The sequence below is a fragment of the Solanum dulcamara genome, chromosome 1 (genome assembly GCF_947179165.1).
Source record: "Solanum dulcamara chromosome 1, daSolDulc1.2, whole genome shotgun sequence".
Lineage (NCBI taxonomy): Eukaryota > Viridiplantae > Streptophyta > Magnoliopsida > Solanales > Solanaceae > Solanum > Solanum dulcamara.
In genome coordinates, this window is record NC_077237.1 from 16,465,254 (window position 1) to 16,484,928 (window position 19,675).

At 36.1% G+C, this 19,675-nt stretch overlaps 2 protein-coding genes across 2 annotated transcripts; one reads left to right on the plus strand and one right to left on the minus strand.

The window, feature by feature from the left end:
* The first annotated feature begins 293 nt into the window (after window positions 1-293).
* Window positions 294-3,701, plus strand: LOC129902682 (uncharacterized). The gene is made up of 5 exons (XM_055978049.1): window positions 294-527; window positions 601-674; window positions 2,599-2,734; window positions 2,855-3,169; window positions 3,257-3,701. The coding sequence occupies exons 1-5, from the start codon at window positions 411-413 to the stop codon at window positions 3,527-3,529; spliced, it is 915 nt and encodes a 304-aa protein (XP_055834024.1). The 5' UTR covers window positions 294-410; the 3' UTR covers window positions 3,530-3,701.
* Window positions 3,702-13,901: 10,200 nt separating this feature from the next.
* LOC129902688 (annexin D2-like) lies at window positions 13,902-18,711 on the minus strand. Its single transcript, XM_055978060.1, has 5 exons — window positions 18,474-18,711; window positions 16,997-17,142; window positions 16,573-16,791; window positions 15,621-15,833; window positions 13,902-14,331 (listed from the first exon to the last, which is right to left on the minus strand). Exons 1-5 carry the CDS (start codon window positions 18,547-18,549, stop codon window positions 14,035-14,037), a joined length of 951 nt encoding a protein of 316 aa, XP_055834035.1. The 5' UTR covers window positions 18,550-18,711; the 3' UTR covers window positions 13,902-14,034.
* Window positions 18,712-19,675: the final 964 nt, after the last annotated feature.

The window sequence follows — 19,675 nt, forward strand, 5'->3', positions numbered from 1 at the left end:
CAACGTGAAATTGTATTTCAAATTTAAAAAATAATTTATACTAACATATTTTTCAATATACTTTGACCAATTTTAAAATTATATTAAATATAAATATTATTTGAAATAAAGTCTGATGAATAAAATGAAAAATGGATTCTATTATCAAAGCCCTCCGACGAATCATTTATGTCCTTTTCTCAATAAATTAGTTCTTAGCTGTTACGAATTACGATGCACGTGCCATAACTTTACCATAACAAAAGGGTCCCCCCCCCCCACCCATAAGTCACAATTTCAAATCTCTAAAACCAAACTTTGCTCAATTTATTCAAATTTGTTGTTGGATAAAGTAAACTGTAAGACTCGCCATTTTCAAACAAACAAACTCCACTCTTTCAAGTTTCAGCTACTTTAGGACACTCAACAAAATGGAGAGAGCAACACCTGTACGGAAACCCAATACCTCTACCGCCGATCTGCTCACCTGGTCGGAAGCTCCGCCGTCGAACAACTCATCCGCCGCCTCCGGTGCTCGTTCTCATCAGGTGAAATATTGTGACTTGTGTTAATCTTCCTATGATTTGTTTAGTGTTTAATTTATTTGTTATTGTGTTGCAGCCTTCTGATGGAATCAGTAAGGTGTTGTTTGGAGGTCAAATTACTCAAGAGGAAGCTGAAAGCTTGAACAAACGGTATGTAAATAAATGATTTTTCAATTTGTTTAATTTATCGTCACATTTTATTAGGTGTTTAATGTTTTACTTAAAATATATATCTATATAGGTAGTGTGTGTTTCTAATATATGCTTTAATTCGTTGCTTGTTGTGTTGATTTAAATGTTCAGATCTTTACCTGAATTGTCCCAAATTTTTTGTTTTGTTTCTAACGCTTCCATAATTTCTTAGATCTGATAATACATTTTTTTTCTTCTTCTTTTTATATGGTTATGTTAGGTATGAACGAAAATGTTTTCACTTGTTTTGTAGTATTTAGTTAGTACTAAGAAAATACCATCTCAAGAACATTTATATATAAAAGAATTATTTTTAGCAAATACTATGACATTGGACCCCTATCCAAACGTCTATCTAACCCAACATAGATTCGAGACACGATCCTGACCCATATCCTGACAACCAATCTCAACCATGACCTGCGACTCGATGCTGACTCGGGACCTAACCGACCTTGATCTGAAATGAGTTCAAAGACTCACCCAGAGCCAGGACCCGGCCTTGCCCTAGAGTTAGGGTTAGGGTTGGGACCTGACTTGGATTGGTGTCAGGAGTTGGGTCCTAGGTTATATTCAGAATTTCGGTCCATGTTAGGGTTGGAAGTTGGTCCCATGTGGGTGTGGGGTCTTGGGTCTAGGTTAAGAGTTTCGGTCAGATCTTTGGTTGGGGTCAAGTGTCGGATCTCGAGTTGAGGTTCTGAGTCTTTTCCTGCGTCGGGGTTGAGAGTCATGTCCCGGGTCGAGGTTCGAAGTAGGGAGTTGTGTCCTGGGATGGTAGTCGGGCCTGTAGGTGCCATGTGGTGAGGTTGAAGGAGAGTTTTTTAGAATTATATTTTTTTTTTTACTTTTATATAGGGAGGTCATTTTCCATAAATTAGAGGAAAATAAATTCATTTGAAGAATATTTAAGCCTACCAAAATCAGAATATTATAAAACATTTTTGAAAAATATTTTCCTTCCTACCAAACATGTCTGTTGCATTTACTTGTTAGGCTGCTCTAGGTTTTGGTTTACATTTGTGATAACGTGGAGAAATAAGCTTGTAAGCTATGTTGCTCGGACTCTTCAAAAATGACAATGGGTGTGTGTCGGATTCTCCAAAAGTAGTGTATTTTTGGAGAATCCGACACGGGTGCGGCATCGAAAGTGAAGAGTCCGCGCAACTTAGCTTGTAAGTGTATTATATTTTTTGGTTCCTTCTATTGTTCAGCATTTGTTGAACAGGTCTCTAGTTTCTTGTGAGGATTTAAAGTTAGATATGCTGATGTTGTTGTTAAACAGATTGTAGCAGGTTGTTTACCCTCTTTTTCAGTTTTCCATTTCAAACTTAATGCAACAGATTTTACATTATAATTTTCTCTGAAATATTTAGTGGTTTTTTGACATTATCAGTACTTAGGGAAAGTTCAGGAGTCCCCTTATTTTAGTAGTAGTTCACTTTAGCAGAAACTTTTTTTGATATTGTTGCAACACATATGTATTTTAGTAGTAGTCATGTCATCCGATTAACTTATGAAATTGAAGACATGCTATTTTCTTATATGGTCACCTAAAACATTGCAGCCATTGTTGAAATTAGCTCTATCACTACATACATGCTTGCTTTTAGATGGGCATGCAAATTTAGCTGATGCAAAAGTGAAAAGCTTGCAAGTGAAGTGAAGCTTCTCTATCGAAACACTCATAAAGTTAAGAGTTTTTTTCCCCACCATTTGCAACTAGTGAAATCTAAATGCTACACGGAAATTTGGAATATATTTTTTGTGTTTTGACTCATAGTTTCATTGAATCTAGAGGTTCCAATGTTTGGACAAGAAAAGAAATATTCCAGTGACCTTATGTTCTCTGGTCCTAACACTTCTGGAAAATTATTGTCTCCAGGAAACCATGTTCAGGGTACAAACTGAAGGAGATGAGTGGCAGCAAAATCTTTTCTGCTGATGGTGAAGATGATGCATCTGAAGCAGGAGCTGTTAATGGTAACTTTAACAACAGGACATCTGTACGCATTGTTCAGGTACTATATATTTCATTAAGGTAAAATTATGTTTTACGGGACTTGCTGTGTGAGCGTGCTGCAAAATCGGAAACTAGTAACCGGCAACTTCCTCATCTAAGGTTTTGTAATTCATTGTAGCAAGCTGCAAATGGGATAAGCCAGATCTCATTCAGTACTGAAGAAAGGATCTCCCCGAAGAAACCTATCACTCTTACAGAAGTGGCAAAGCAGAGAGAGTTGAGTGGAACACTAGAAATTGATTCAGATAGCAACATGAAGAAGCAGCTGTCAGATGCAAAGAGCAAGGAACTCAGTGGAAATGACATCTTTGGCCCTCCTGCAGAAATTCCTCCGAGATCTTTGGCTGCTTCCCGATGCATAGAGTTAAAAGAAAGCAAAGACATGGGTGAACCTGCTCCACGAGTTGTACGTACATCTGTCAAGGTTTCTAATGTGAGTTGAGTATTAGACTTGTTTTCTTCTTCCCAATTCTGTCTACAGACTTGTTTTGTGTTCTCATGTGGCTGTGCTATTTTGTAGCCTGCTGGTGGTCAAAGCAATATTTTGTTTGGTGATGAACCTGTTGTCAACACAGTAAAGAAAATACATAACCAGAAATTTGCAGAGTTGACCGGCAATGACATTTTCAAGGGAGACGTTCCTCCTGGATCTGCAGAAAAGCCACTGAGCAGAGCAAAGCTGAGAGAAATGAGTGGAAATGATATTTTTTCTGATGGAAAAGTTGAATCCAGAGATTACTTTGGTGGCGTGCGCAAACCACCAGGCGGAGAAAGCAGCATCGCGCTAGTTTAGATAAATGCCATCAAACTGCTTTCATATTGTTTGACCTGTAGTGTTCCTGCAACATTTCACTTCTAATGTTTCATGAGATTTAGAACTGAGGGTTGTAGATTATGTGTTTAACCATGTTATATGGACAACTTCCAAACTATAATTTACATCAACTTGAAAGATTTGCCTAAAATAGTATTTTCAAGATATTTGTAACACCCCGAAATATTCTAATTTAGATCAGTCTCGAAGAACTCAGAGAAAAGCTGAGTTTCTAAATTAGATGAGTTTTTACGAGTGCCACCTACAGTCCGTAGAAGCTTCTACGGACTGTAGGATGGACTCGTAGACCCCTTCCAGACTTGGTGAAATTTTGAGTTTATTGAGACTCTTCAACGGATAGCTTCTACAGCTCGTAGAAGTTTCTACAAACCGTAGGAAGCATCCGTAGAGGAGGTCCTACGCCCCAATCTCAGGCCCATCCCACAAAAACTTTCCTACAATTCGTAGAATGGACTTGTAGACTCAGACTTGCAATTCCAGTAACTATTGGAAAGTGTACACAGTTCTACGATTAGGATTGAACTGTAGAAGGGCCCGTAGACCCAAACCACAGAGTTCCTTAGCATGATTCTACGACTAGCCTTTACAGCCCGTAGTAGGGTTTACGATTCGTAGGGGGGACCCGTAGACCCTACCCTTGCAAATTCCAATGAGTCCGATTTTGAGCACTCAGTTTCCATGTGGGGGGTTTTACGGCTCATAGATGACCCAAATTTAGTTTAATGAGGGTTAGTTTGGTCTTTTTCCATTCTTTCCGAACCAAAACCCTAACGTTTTGGAACTAAGCTAAGTCCCTTATCAGTACCCCACAACCCTTTTTCCCTCATTAATACTTAGATGACTTGGAGCAAGGATTGGAGAGGAGAAAAAGTTAGGGTTCAAGCGTATCCATAGAGTTCTTCGAGTTTCACCAAGAACATCGTTCTTACAGGTATATAAGGCTAATCACAGCGTTGGACTGAGTTCGTCCTCACACCCTACAGTTCAATTCCGTCATAAAAAAGTTCAAGTTGAGTTTTAGTTCGAATTGCTTCATTGAGTTATATGTATATTTATTGAGATTGTGAATACCCTTATGTTTCAAATTCGTGAGTTGTTGTTCATGCATATTTTGATATGAAGCCTGATTGAGTTGTTTCCATTATTGTCATTCTGCATTGATTTCCAAATTATTTTTTTAAAAAAAGAGAGTATTTTCAAAGCTAAGAGTAAAAGCTGAGTTTTGAGGGAACACGAGTGATCCAAGTGCACTGTTTAGGTCATGAAGTTGCATTGTTGATTTTGTAAATGATTTTCAGAATTGATTTAACGACAACATTTCATATTTCTTTTATTTTGAGAATGAGTTTGAAAAAGAAGTTGACCAGAATGAGTGAAAGTTACAAAGAAAGCTAAAAGAAGCATTTTTGAGTTTTTACTCACAGTTTTAGTATGAGCATTTAACTTCATGTTTTAGGAGTAGTTGTAACACTCCTGATGTTTAAGGCTGTCCTCTGTCCTGTATTAAAAGCTTATGAGCCTAAATTTGAGAATTTTATTGTAACATCACATGCGATTCAAAACTATTTAATTTAAATGTGAGAAATTCTTTAATTATGATATATTTGTGTTTGTATTTATTTATAAGATTTTTATAATTATATGATATTTTATTGTAACATCACATGCGATTAAAAACTATTTGATTTAAATATGAGAAATTCTTTAATTATGATAAATTTGTGTTTGTATTTATTTATAAGATTTTCATAATTATTTGATATTTTAGAGGAGATAGTAAGTTTATTTGTATCGAAAGAATTATTATTAGATGAGGTAAGCTTTATTCAAAATAATTTTCTATCAATTATAGTAAATGTGGAAAAAATATATGCATTTTACCGCGATTCTACACAATACCCCAATATATATTGATATGGATCCATCCAACTGAAAGGATAAATAAAAGTGTCATATTGACAATATATACCCACGTGGAAGGTAAGGAAGTTTAGTATGTTGTATCCCTTTATGGAAAGACAACCATTTTGGGTTAGTCAGGTGTCCACAATACAACTTATCAACCAAGACCACTGAATACGATTTTTTTCACTTCAACACCTTGTAATTTTTGCTTATCTTAGTGCATACAATTCATATTGGATTTCAATCTCCACTTGATTATATTTATTTATTGAATCACTGTAGTTGGTAATTCTAAATGACTATGTTAATATTGGATGACATAGCGAACTTAGCTTTAAATATTAAGGTGTAATCTGTAATTATCAGATTACTTGTAGAATTCCTTCTTCATGTTGACTTGTCTTATATGCAAATTAATTGACTCTGCGGTGCTGCAAGATTTTGGCAAAGAAAATCGAGTATCTACATCAAGTTGTTCGAGCTCAAATATAAGTTGTGTGAAGGTTATTTCTTTCTTTTTGGCATGATTCCTTTTGTAGTTTTTGTGCCTAGCGTGCTATCGAAGGTTCAATCATTAGATGTCTTTAAATTGCTTATTGAGGTTATTCTTGTTAAAAACTCATATTCGGTGGAGCCGGTCCATGTTAAGTTGGTGAATAGGAAATGACTATATATTATTGTGATTAGCGAATTACGGTGACTGTTAGGTTAATTGTGGTTTTATGGTGATTGTACAAAGAAGGTGAAGTTACATACAGATTGCCTGTGGGATTTCTATTTGTATATTTATATGTTCATGCTTTACGTGTTTCTTAGATATCATGATGGCCTTGACAGTCCAGACATGACTTGTGTGCAAGCTGATTATTGTTTTATATGAACCGTTAGGAGTAAATGTTTTCTTATAGGCTTGTAGATATCATGATGGCCTTGACGATCCAAATAGAATTTGTGTGCTAAATGGTTATTGCTTTATATGAACTATTGGGTTAGCTGAGATTGTTATTGTGGCGTTATGCTTGTATTGTTTGCCTACATACATGCATATGGTGCATATGCATTGCATTTCATGCCTATTAAGGCTAGGATCAGGGTATTTACCTACGCCATATGCATTTCATTTTCTTTAAGGCTAGGATCGGGGTGTTCTCCTACACCATATGTATTTCATGCCTTTTGAGGCTAGGATTGAGGTATTTTCCTACACCACATGCATTGGATCGAGGTGTTCGCTTACACCACATACATTCATTCCTTTGAGGCTAAAGATTGGAATGTTCGCCTACATCGCATTGCATTGCCTTTCATATAATTGTGTACTATGACTTGAGTTGTTGTGGTCAGATGAGTATAGAATCTCTGAGGCTTAGTATGTTGTTGCTATGGGAATGTGAGATGGGACAAAAGGAAGTAGATTTGGCAGTGGGTTTTCGGAAATAATTTGTTCTCGTTATGGTTGCTACGGTGGGTAACCTGAAGTGGGGTCAGGTAAGATTGTTTTGTGATTATAGTTGGTTCATTCTTATTGGATTGCATTGCATTGCATTCATTATCATAGGATTGTGCTTAACACTTGTCGAGCTTAGAGCGGGGGTAGGTGGTTTGTGATGATTGAACTCCTAGTTATTTATGTGGTTTTTGTTAAGAATAGGAGAAATGATTACAAACTACGGAGGCAAAGTGATTCAGTGAGCTGTTGATTTTGTTCAGGTTACGACTATCCTATTATGGTTTTTAGTTTTAGTTATATTGCTTCGATTATAACAATCCATTTCTGTCGTTATGAATGAGCCAATGGAGAAGAAAATTGGGCTTAAAATTTTTTGAGTAGTAACTTAAAAATTTCTAGACTAGGTCAAACTTGGACAAGATATGATTCAGGCAAGGTCTAGAGCAATTTGATAATGGATTGGGGTTGATTTCTGAGTTTAGATTATTGGTGGAAGGTTTCGGTAATGGATTGGGGTTGATCTCTTAGTGGAAGGTTTTAACATGAAATTAATGGTGGGAAAAATCCTAGTTGAGTGAGGTGATCATGAAATTGGTCAAGGGTTAGGATTTTGATATAATTCAGGGAATTTAGGCCATTGTTCATCGATTCCTTGTATTCTTTATTTATTTTATACCATGAACGAGCTAAGACACTTTAGAAAGGGAAAGCTTCAGTTCATTCATTAGAGTTTCCAAGGCCTGTTTCGAGGTGGGTAATGGTTGTATTTTCCGATTTGTGTTATATATGCCGATTAACTACTTTACTATTAATGCATGCATGATATATGATTAGGGAAGAAGGAAAGAACATAAAGTGAAATGATATCTTGTAATCAATTTGTATGCAACGAATATATTACTTGGTTGTACAAGTGTGTGCGCCTATTTATTATGGTTGTGATTGTGATGTTTGACTTTATGTTGGATCGGGTATCATGCCGGTAAGATTTGATCGAGTATCATGCCGGTAAGATTAGATCGAGTATCATGCCGGTAAGATTAGATCAAGTATCATGTCGGTACATTTGAAATGGGTACCACGCCTTTACACTGGCAATTGGAACATGTACCATGCCGATATACTAATAGTTTGGGTTTAGGTTTCATGAAAGAACCATCGTTTGACTAATGCATTGTGACTGAGTATGTTTACCTGTATAATAATTCAAGAGTTGCCATAACTGTGATGTGATTGTATCTTATTGCCTTACTATGTTGTAGTTTCTTGTTCATATTTTATTTACTGAAAATCGCCGCGTGATCCTACCAGTACATTATCGTTGTGCACTGATACTACACTTGTTCTTTCTTTGTTGAGTACAGAACATATTCATGCAGCTATTAAGAGACCTCAGTTAAGAGATCATTGATCATTCGAATTCAAGGGTAAGTCAGTTCTTTCAAGCTGCCGTGAATTCATCTTAGCTCTTAGTCCTTTTCTTTTGGACTTAGACCCTTTAAACTATTGTTTTATATTTGTTGTTTGTGGGGTTGCATTCCCTTATTCTAGACCATTAGCTAGAGTTTTGGTACAATGACTTTCAGATTCTAAAGGGTTAATTTCTGCATGATTTGGTAAATTTCTTGAGTTTATGGAAACTCAATTTTAAACTATTTTATTTAAAAGTGTTTTCACATATTTAAATACGTGTTTGGTTGATAGTATGCTTTAGTTAGGTGTAGCATTGATTCTCCACCGGAGGGTTACTGTGGGTGTCACTCACAATGGGTCAGAATCGTAACATAGGTGAGCCAATAACTCGCTGAAATGTAGCTTTGGTTGAAACAGGCTGACAATACTAAAAATGGGAATTTCTACTAAATGTTTCTAACGAAATTGGTCAAAAATTCATCGAATTTGTCACCGATGAGCTAAATTCTGACGGATATTCAATGGAATGTCAGTAGGAAATTCCCATTATTTAGTAGCGTGGGTCGTGTATGCGAAGTTGATAGAAATTAAGAATGAGGTGGAGAAGTAGACGAATAAGGAACTTTATAAGATAGCGAGGAAGGAGGCGAAGTCGGCAGTTTCGATGGCAAAAATAGCAGCTTTTGAACGTTTTATGCTGAACTAGAAGAGAAAGGCGGGATAGGAAATAGCTCAGGCTAGCCAGGGCGCGGGAGAGAAGGGCACACGATGTGGATCAAGTGAAGTGCATTAAGGACGAGCATGGAAAAGTATTGGCAGAGGAGACCCTCATTAAACAGAGATGACAGCCATACTTCCATAAACTATTGAATGAAGAAGGGGACAGAGAGAGTGTGTTGGGAGATTTGGAACATACAGGGAGGCGTCACGATTTTGGGTGTTGCAGGAGTATTATGGTCGAAGAGGTTAAGGGTGATGTGCATAGGATGCGTTGGGGATGAGCGATCGAACCTGACGAGATTCTTGGGGAACTTTGGATGAGTGCAAGCTCTGTAGGTTTGGAGTGGCTGACTAGGTTATTTAATGTCATCTTTAAGACGGCAACGATACTCAAAAATGGAGGTCGAGCGTAATGATCCCTTTATACAAAAACAAGGTAGATATCTAGAGTTACAACAACTATAGAGGTATCAAGCTTCTAAGCCATACTATGAAAGTGTGGGAAAGAGTGGTGGAGATGAGGGTGAGTAGAAGCGTGTCTATTTCAGAGAACTAATTCGGATTTATGCCGGGACGCTCAACTATAAAATTCATCCATCTTATGAGGAGACTGGTGGAGAAGTATAGAGAGAGGAAGAGGGACTTGCATATGGTATTCATTGACCTAGAAAAGGCTTATGATAAAGTTCCATGAGAGATACTATGAAAATGTTTGGAGGCTAAAGGTGTACCTGTGACGTACATTATGGTGATCAAGGACATGTATGAGGGTTCCAAAAGCAGGGTAAGGACAGTAGGAAGGGATTCAGAGTACTTTCCAGTTGTGATGGAGTTGCATCAAGGATCAGCTCTTAGTCCATTTTTATTTGATTTGGTGATGGATGGATTGACGCGACAAATTTAAGGTGAGGTGCCATGGTGTATGCTTTTCGCGGACGACATAGTCATGATCGATGAGACTCGTAGCGGAGTTAACACTAAGCTGGAGGATTGGATACATACCTTGGTATCTAAAGGGTTTAAGTTGAGTAGGACCAAGACGGAGTACTTAGAGTGCAAGTTCAGTGAGAAACCTCAAGAGGTTGGTGCGGAAGTTAGGCTTGGTGACCAGGTCATCCAAAAGAAAAGTAGTGCCAAATACCTTGGGTCTATCATGCAAGGCAGCGGGGAGATTGACGATGATGTCACACATTGTATTGGGGTAGGGTGGATGAAATGGAGGCTCGCTTCCGGTGTGCTATGTGACAAGAAGGTGCCACCAAAACTTAAGGACAAGTTCTATAAAGTGGTGGTTAGACCGGCTATGTTATATAGGGCGGAGTGTTGGCCAGTTAAGGCTTTTCACATTCAAAAGATGAAAGTTGCCGATATGAGAATGTTGAAATGGATGTGTGGACATACCAGGAGCAATAGGATTAGAAATGAGGCTATTCAGGACAAGGTAGGAGTGGCCTCGGTGGAAGACAAGATGCGGGAAGTGCGACTGAGATGGTTTGGGCATGTGAAGAGGAGAGACACAGATGCCCTAGTGTGGAGGTGTGAGAGGTTTGCCATGGATGGTTTCATAAGAGGTAGGAGTACGCCGAAGAAATATTGGGGAGAGGTGATTAGACAGGACATGACGCAGTTACAGCTTACCGAGGACATAACCTAAGATATGAGGGTGTGGAGGACCCATATTAGGGTAGAAGGCTAGTACAAAGTCTCCTTATTCTTCCTTATTAGTAGGCGCATTAGCGCACTATAATTTCTTGTGCTCTGATTTCTGTTATTATATACTACTCTCTGTACTTTGATTACTCTATTTTATCTTTGTCGCTTTCATTATTTGCTTTCACATAACGCTTTGACTTCTTGTACTTCTTAGCAGAATCTGACCTCTTTTTATGCTTCTATTGAACTGAGAGTCTCTCAGAAACAACCTTCCTACCTTGGTGGGAGTAAAGGTCTGCGTACACTTTACCCTCCCCAGACCCCATGTTGTGGAATTTCACTGGATTGTTGTTGTTGTTGTTGTTGTTGTAGTAGTGTGGGTCGAAATGGCTAAATAATGGGTTATCATCCAGCAAGTCCTAGTTTACCAAGTTTTTAACTTTCTTATTTATTATCTTATAATGTATTTAATTACCTAATAAAAAAATTTATATTAGTATTATAACTTTATATAACATATCAAATAGCAAAAGAAAGTTTTTCTTTTATTTTTTTACTTTTTAATAATATTTCTTAAAGACCAATTTAAATTACAATCTAACTTTTAAATACGCTGAGTTAATAAATTAATGGATAATTATTTGGTCCAGACTTGGACAGCTCATGTTACCACCCTTACTTCTAATACATTAACAATATAAAAGAAACAATTAACATTATCATGTCGCTTTAAAATAGTTAAACATAACCACTCATGATGATTAGAATTAATAACATAAAAACTAATGCAAATAACGTTTTATAACATGTTAAATTATAGTGATGAAGTAAAAGATCATTATATTATCAGTGGAATAAGATAAATTAGTACGTGTAATACTTTTTTGTGAGATACATGATATACCATTCCAGCTGGTTGTGAACTTAAATCCTGCCAAATATGAAGATCCACTCCAATTCAATCCATGGAGATGGAAGGTGAGTTTGTTTTTTTTCGAAAAATTATATTATGATCTCGTTTGGATATAATTTTCTTTTATTATTTTTTTTTCAAAAATGTATTTAAATTTGAAAAGAAGTTTTTCAAGTAAAATAAAATAAATGGAAACTTACATAAATATACAATATTAAGAAAATATTTACCATCTATAGCAATAAAAAAAAATTCACTGAACACTTATAATACATTTATAATACATATTGCAGAGAACTATTTATAAAACATATATAATACAAGTTTTATAGATGGATAATACATTTATCACATACTTTAATAGACTTATAATACATTATGTCAGTTTCTTACTACACAAACATAATATATATTTTAAAACACTTATAATACATTTATATTGTATGCATAATTCACTTTTAATACAAGTGTATATTTATCATAATATTGCTATGTATTGCTATAAATTGTAATAAATAAAAAATATCGTTAAAATCGGTAATTAATTTTTAAAAAGCACTCAATTAAGTAATTTTTCCAAAATAAAATTCCTCGCATGACTTTAATATGTTTTTCAACTGAAATATATGTCCAAACCCGGCCCATTTCAACTTTCAGATATTCTTTTTTTCAATTTGACTTGAAATACTACTTTTCCATTTCCAAATATCACAAAGTTCATGTCCAAATGCTTATTATGAAAGAGGAGGAGCTACATAGTGTCGAGAAGGTTAATCCGAACCTTATTTGTTTAAAAATTATATTATTTTACGTGATTCACTGGGTTGTTGTTGTTGTTGTACGTGATTAAAATTATTTTTTTATGTATATATAGTAGATATTGAACCTCCTTAGCTTCTTTGTGTGCACTACTTCTTCATATTTTGAATTCCTTAGTGAAAATTCATATTCCGCTACTATATCTACAATGTATCCAAGTAGGGAAAGAAGAAATGTATATTTAAATTGTTGAATTCCTTTAGTACAAGGGACGCTTCTAGCGAAGTAGCAAAAGTGACTTAAAAATTGCGTTACACCGCATGTTGAATTCCGAATCATGTGGCATATTTTACGTTTTCAAGGAGACACATAAAATTACTAGATTTTCTGTTAAGTGGAAAAGAGGTGCTAAACCTTCATGGATGCCAACACGCTGTCAGGGTAGCAGTCATTTAGCGAGGAGACAAGATAGGAGTGAAGAAATTCTTATGAATAAGATATAAGACTGTTGATTGAAGAAGTTTTATTTAATTAATAAAATTTCCTCTCTTTTTTGTTTTGGTATACAATTCTCTTTGGCTCTTCTCCCTATGATAATGAACTTTTCGTTCTATCTCGCGGTGCTCTTATAAAATGAGATTGATAGTGTCATATCTTCTTTGTGATTTTTTTTTTTTTTAAACTCAGATCTTATAATGAAATGTTGAAATTGCTAACTGGGAGTAGAGCTAAATGGGGCATCTCAAAATTTTATGGCATTTGGAGGTTGCATGAGATTTAATTTGTGTTGGAACAGACTTTGCTTAGGTGCAGATGGCTGTCTTTCTCCACTGCTTTGTGACCAAGTACAAGTAAGTGATATTACAAAACTGATTGAACAAATTTGGAAAAAGGATCCGAAGGGCAGAGGGTGTGGCAGAAGTTGTAATGGTTGCGGGTTATCGTGGGGTTAAAAAAAATTGGAAAAAGGGGAAAAGAAAGGCTTAAGGCGTAACACGATTACTGTCTCAAAAGAGTAATGGTCTGTCTATCAAGTTAGAAAACGCTGCTCTTTTCAGATACAAGAAGTTTGATCATTATGCTATGTCTTTAGTTTAAAAATCATCATTACTTTTAAAATTTTGTTCCCACATAAATTTGAATGTTAAAAAATTATCACAATTAAACGAGGAGATATATTACAAACTCCAGGTTTGCAATTTCCAAATGGTTACCACATCAAAATCTTTGAAAAAGATGACTTGGGTACATATAGAGGCAAATTCATAATATAACTTCAAGTTTAATAAGTAATAGTTAAATTGCATAAGTCAGATATTTCTAAAGATAATTGTGTATTTAGAAATACATAAATGTGAATGTGAATGTACATCCGCCTCTGGGTGCATAGCCTTTTGTTTATCTATAAGTGCGTCTTTAAGTTATTATTATGATTAAGTCAGTTTATTTGTGAATACTGCATTTACGATGGGTCAAAATGTTTGGTGATGAACCTGTTGTCAACACAGTAAAGAATATACATAACCATAATTTTTAGTTCATATAATGCAAAACCAAACTCCGAGAGTACACATCACACATCATAAAAGCAAATTCAAACATCAAACAATAGGAAATGGTCTTATTATCCAAAGGTTACAACACATGTATTCAAGCATCTCCGTGCCCAATCAATGCTAGAAGCATTTTTTCATAGTCTCCTGAAGTGTCTGCAGCAATTGCACGGTCCAATGTAACACTGTTCCTCCTATGGTACTCTTCCTTGATACGCTCCATGTCAACTTCAGCCCGAGTGGCCACAACTCTAGTAAGATCCCATTCGTCTGTGCCCAGCTTCTTGATAGCCAATCGAAGAACTTTCTCAAAGTATTTCTCTGGGGTTTTCAAGCATTCTATTGCTGCTCTGAGAAATTTCAGGTACTCGTCATCATCATCAGCTTCCAGATCCTGCATTGCCGCGCAGTACAATGAACAGTTATATTTGGGATGAGGTGCCAAGAAAGAATCAATATGAAGATATTGAAGCAATGATTCAAAATGGCACTACTAGTTAAGAGCTTCTTTCCGTAGAATAAATGTGAAATCTTGTATAGAATTTATTTTAAATAATGCAGATTTAAAAAAGTTCAAGTCTTTCTTCATGTTTCCCCTATATTCATTGGCCTTCAAACTGGACTCACACTATTTCTTGCATTGATAAGTGTACTCTTGAGATGAAAATTACCCGTGTCTCGTGGATTAAGCTAAAACTTGGTTTTGTTAAGCTAAATACTGACGGTAGCACTTTGGGTAATCCCGGGGTCATTGGAGGGGGAGACATATTAAGAGACTATATTGGTAAATTCATATTCGCTTATGCCATACCACTAGGGGAAGGAACCAACAATCAAGCGGAACTAGAGGCGGCCATTTATGGACTAAGATGGTGTATTCAGCAGGGCTTCCAGCATGTTATTCTAGAAGTTGACTCGGAGTTACTCACTAAATGGATTAATCAACAGACTAAACCTCCGTGGACTCTTCACTAGGTAACTCATGACCTTGTTGATATCTCCAAATTATTTCACTTCTTTTCTTGCAGGCACGTCTACAGGGAAGCTAACTACACTGCAGATGCTCTTTCCAAGCATAATCACACCATCACCACTCCAGGTCACTACACTACTCTCCAGCAGCCATGGTGCTCGAGGATACTAAATGCTAAATAGAGTCGGCCTAGCTAGTTTCAGACGGAGGAAGACCAAACGGATTAAGAAGCCTCCATGATCTCCTATTTGTGTTGCATCCTTGGATTGAACACCCAGTTGCATATGCAGTTCTCATCCGATTTTTGTTTGGGTTACTTGGTGCTCCTTGTTCTGGCTATTCTTGTTTGTAATTATAGCCTTTATGAGATTCACCCTGGTTTTTTGTTTAGATTTTCCTTTATGATGTAAGGGGAGAGTCTCCCTTATTTATGCTTTCCTAGTCTCTTTGTATCGAGAGGAGTCTTTTCTAGGTTTCATTTGCTAGTATCGGGATGAGTCGGCTGCCCTTAGTAGGACGGTCGACTTATGAACCACCATAGGATCGGAGGTTAGGTTTATGTCTCCCTCCTTGTATTTTGCTGTTTTATTAATGATAAGGCTTGGGGGTGTGTAGCTCAACCTCTGACCGCCACAAGGGGTGAGATGCTTGGGTATCCGTTTATTAAAAAAAAAAAAAAAAAAAAAGTCTTGCTAATGTTTGAGTTTTACCTTGATGATTTCATGGCCATGGTGATCATTGTAGTGGTTGAAGGTTGCACTCAGCTGTGCTTTACTCCTAGTAGAAATAATTCGGATGAGCTCCTCGTCATTGTAAGCCTTGTCAGAGATCTTCTCATGCAGTATATTTGCTTCCTTTCTTGCCAATGTCATGTTTACCTCTTCTCCCTCGTATCTGAATGCAGTTATAAGAGGAACCAAAAGCTGTTCGGGAATTAGTTTACTAGAATATGACCAGCTATACGACGGTGATTGCAATATTTTGTTTGTTGCATGTATTCTCAGTATTCAGTGGAACAAAGACAGACAATACTTTAAGGTGATTATCTAACTATTTACGCTGTTATCGTTAAACCTTTTCTTTTGTTTTTTTCCGGACACAGTAAACCGTAAACCCAATTTCCCCTGGTTCAAGAGCCCAGCAGTGACCTTTTCCACTTCGCTCCCTTGGTGAGGTGAACCCCCCATGGTTGGAGGTGGATGGTCGAGGCTATCCATCCCTTGTCACCCTTTATCATTCATCTTAAACATCACAAAGGTGGCAAATCGCTGCAAGTGCAACAGCTTATATTGGTAGAAAGAATGCCCCTTAAGAAATCACAGTAAGCAAAAAGAAGAGTTACTGAGCTTTACTAGGCAAAAGGATCTACTAGTCCCAGTATAACTAAATAGTCAAACTAATCGCTTCAATGAAAATAAAGAAGCCCCTAAAATTACCCGTACCTAGACTCATGGTGAAGCTTCATTTCATCCAAATTCTCGGTTGGTCATTTCAAAATCATCTATATATTTAGAGAAAACAACAAAGCGGCAGACTCTTTAGTAAACTTCGGCTGTGATTCTCAGTTTGACTATAGGTTTTCTACAGCTGATTTGATGACAAAGTTGACTAGCACTGGAATACCAATGAACTAAATGTAGCACTGCAGATCTTATGAAGTACCTTACGGAAATCCCCAGCTGTGTGATAAGCAACATCTTCTTCAAGTGATTTCTTGTATCGAGCATGGTAGGCCTGCCTCGCCTTAAAAAGTTCATCAGAAGACCTGGTACAAGCAATTTCCATGATAACCCAATTGCTAGCAGTAAGACGTTTGGTAGCTTCATTAACCAAGTAGGCGTCACGCTCAGCAGGACTCAAAGTAAAGAGAAGCACTACACGCTGCAATGTCATGTGAATCAAATTATATATTAGTCAAAGCAATCTTTGGCTTACGTTACTAGTGATCAACAATGAAGATATGCTCCAGACAAATCTAAGAAAGTATAAATGAACAAAAGAAAAACATTCAATACACCGCAATGATTCATAAAACAGGGTACTCCAACACAATTTGGAACAAGAATGGAAAATTGAGACTAATTACCTGAAAATCACTTGTCAGTTCAGAATCCAAGTCCTTGAGAAGATCCTCTCCATAAGCAGCAGCATAAGAATCTCGGATTAACTTGCGCTGTGCTGCATTCCTATGTGCCAGAATCTGAATAATAAGTTCCTCATTTGTACCCCATCCTGCAAACATTTAACCATGAGTCTTCTGTGGAAGACAAAATTCATCTTCCCTTGCAAGCCCAAACAACAACACCACACCCGGTGTAGTCCCATAAGTGGGATTTGGGGAGGGTAGAATGTATGGAGACCTTAACCCTACCTCATGGAGGTAGAGTGGTTGTTTCCGAAAGGCCCTCGCCTCGAGTAACACACATCAGAGCAGTTAAAAAGAAAAATACAGAAGTAAAGAGGACAAAGAAAATAATAGGGAAAGCATATAACATAGCATTCAAAAAACAGGAGCAATAACAATAACTAACTAATGTGATAATTGAAGCACAGTAAATAATGAGTAACAAAAAACTTAAGACAAGCAACTATGAGAAAATGCTGCTACTACTACTAGTATGAATGGGGAAATAGGTACAATGAACCAAACTACCACCAAGCCTATCGCCACCTGGAAATGAGACAACGTTCAACTGCCTACTAACCTTCTACCTTAATTTGCGACCTCCATAACTTTCTTTTTAAGATCATGTCATAGGAAAGTTAAAGTTGCATCATGTCCTGTTTAATCACCCCTCCTCAACACCTATTTGGCCTTCCTTTGCCTCTCCTAAAACTCACCACGACCAACCCTCTATGCACCTGCTCTTCTCATGTTCGAACCATCTCAGTCTTGCTTCCCTCATCTAGTCCACCACGAAGATCACTTCCACTTTGTGTTGGATATCTTCATTCTTAATCCTATGTCTTCTAGTATGTCGATATATCCACCTCAACATCCCCATTTTCGCTACTCTTACATTTTGAAGATGAAATTTCTTAACTGGCCAACCCCACACAACATAATCAGCCTAATGAGATCTTCCAAAAAAAAAATCACCTCATTTAACCAGCCAAATAATTGGGGTAAATCCTTTTTGTCAACAAATTAGTAATCTAGACCAACCATGTGTTTGGGCAATGCCTACACAGAATCATAAAGAAACATCTGCTACATATGCCTACATGCAAAGATCACTAATTTCCTCCAATTATGAAACAAATTAAAAATCACACAAGATTTTGCCTAAGCCCACTTACCTACCGAGGCGGATTCAAGATTTAGAGTCAGTGGGGGTGCAGTCAATAATCTATGTACATTTTGAAACAATTTTGGAATAGATCCTTCAGATCACAAAAAACCCCCATCAAGAACAAGAATTAAACTAGGAAAAAAACAGTAAGGAAAAGTAAAAGTCAACTGGTTAGTCAAGAAAAAGAGCAAATGCAAATGTAAAAGAGAAATCTTGCACTAAAACCAGGCATACAAAAGGGATCTGAATATACTGAAACAATTGAGAAACCTTTAAAAGCTTTTTTGAGTTGCTCAGCATCCTCATAAGGATCTGGAACTGATCCTGGAACTTTAAGACTCGACATTTCTTTTCTTTCTTTCTAATGTGTGTGTTCTTGAGTTATTATGAGTGAACAGACAATTTATCAAGAATACGTGGGGACATAAAAGTGGATTCAGACAATTTTTGGGATTTTGCATTGGGATGCACGTTTTTATTATTTTTATAACCGAACATGACTTTTATGACTACACTATTGTAACGCCACTGCCTGCCACGTACCCCACTTTTGGCTTGTAATTATGACTTAATATGAGGATTAGGTGACTTGTAACCTCACCAAATTTATAAAATTAATCTTTAGTTTCTTGCACCACAATATTATATGGAGTTAGTGGTCGTTTGGAATTAGGAAAAAAATAATTGTACGCAGTAGTTTTGTACATTATTAATATTTTATTTGACACATTTTTTATTCTAGGTAAAAGTGAATTCAGAATTTAAAAACTACGAATGTCACCATATTTAATATAAACTTGGTGATGACATCAAATTTGAGCATACATACACCCAATTCGATCCATTTTGAATTAATTTGGATCAATTTATGAATTTTTTGATACATAAATAAATATAAGATTATCTAATCAAAATGAATTTTATACGATTCAATCAAATTCTATTTGCAAAAATGAGAAAAATATAAATAAGAAAACTAAAAAATTTAAATAGGCAATTACACCCCTTCAATCCAAACATAATGTACTTAAATCATGATAACTAACAAATTGTAACTCATAACAAGTTCTACAACAAATTAATATAAAGTCAATATTTTCAATACAAAAATTCACAAATTATCTACACAAACATTAATAAAATAAATAATTTATGAATAAAATAAAATTCTTAATTATAAAATAAAAAAAGAAATTAATAAAAATAGCACAAAATGATCCTCTATTACTTTCGTCTAAAAAACTAAGAAACGAAGAATAAAATCCAATAGAAAAAATGTACTTTTTAAAGGAATAAAAGAGAAAAAAATAAAATCACATTCAATAAAATATTTGAAGATTTTGAAAAAGAAAAAAAAGTTTAGATAAATAAACTAGGGAAAAGGTTCATAGTTGTCCTTGTACTCTCATAAATAGGTCATATTTGCCATACTTTTTCAACTTATTTGCCCTTTTCATTCAACTTTAGGGTTA

What these genes read in the sequence shown, in the direction of transcription:
- LOC129902682 (XM_055978049.1), top strand. Translation starts at nt 411, where the DNA reads ATGGAGAGAGCAACACCTGTACGGAAACCCAATACCTCTACCGCCGAT. An exon ending in CCGGTGCTCGTTCTCATCAG is followed by an intron (nt 528 to 600) that starts GTGAAATATTGT and finishes ATTGTGTTGCAG; the next exon opens with CCTTCTGATGGAATCAGTAA. An exon ending in CATCTGTCAAGGTTTCTAAT is followed by an intron (nt 3,170 to 3,256) that starts GTGAGTTGAGTA and finishes GCTATTTTGTAG; the next exon opens with CCTGCTGGTGGTCAAAGCAA.
- LOC129902688 (XM_055978060.1), bottom strand. Translation starts at nt 18,549, where the DNA reads ATGTCGAGTCTTAAAGTTCCAGGATCAGTTCCAGATCCTTATGAGGAT. An exon ending in ACTCAAAAAAGCTTTTAAAG is followed by an intron (nt 17,143 to 18,473) that starts GTTTCTCAATTG and finishes AAATGTTTGCAG; the next exon opens with GATGGGGTACAAATGAGGAA. An exon ending in AACTGACAAGTGATTTTCAG is followed by an intron (nt 16,792 to 16,996) that starts GTAATTAGTCTC and finishes ATGACATTGCAG; the next exon opens with CGTGTAGTGCTTCTCTTTAC.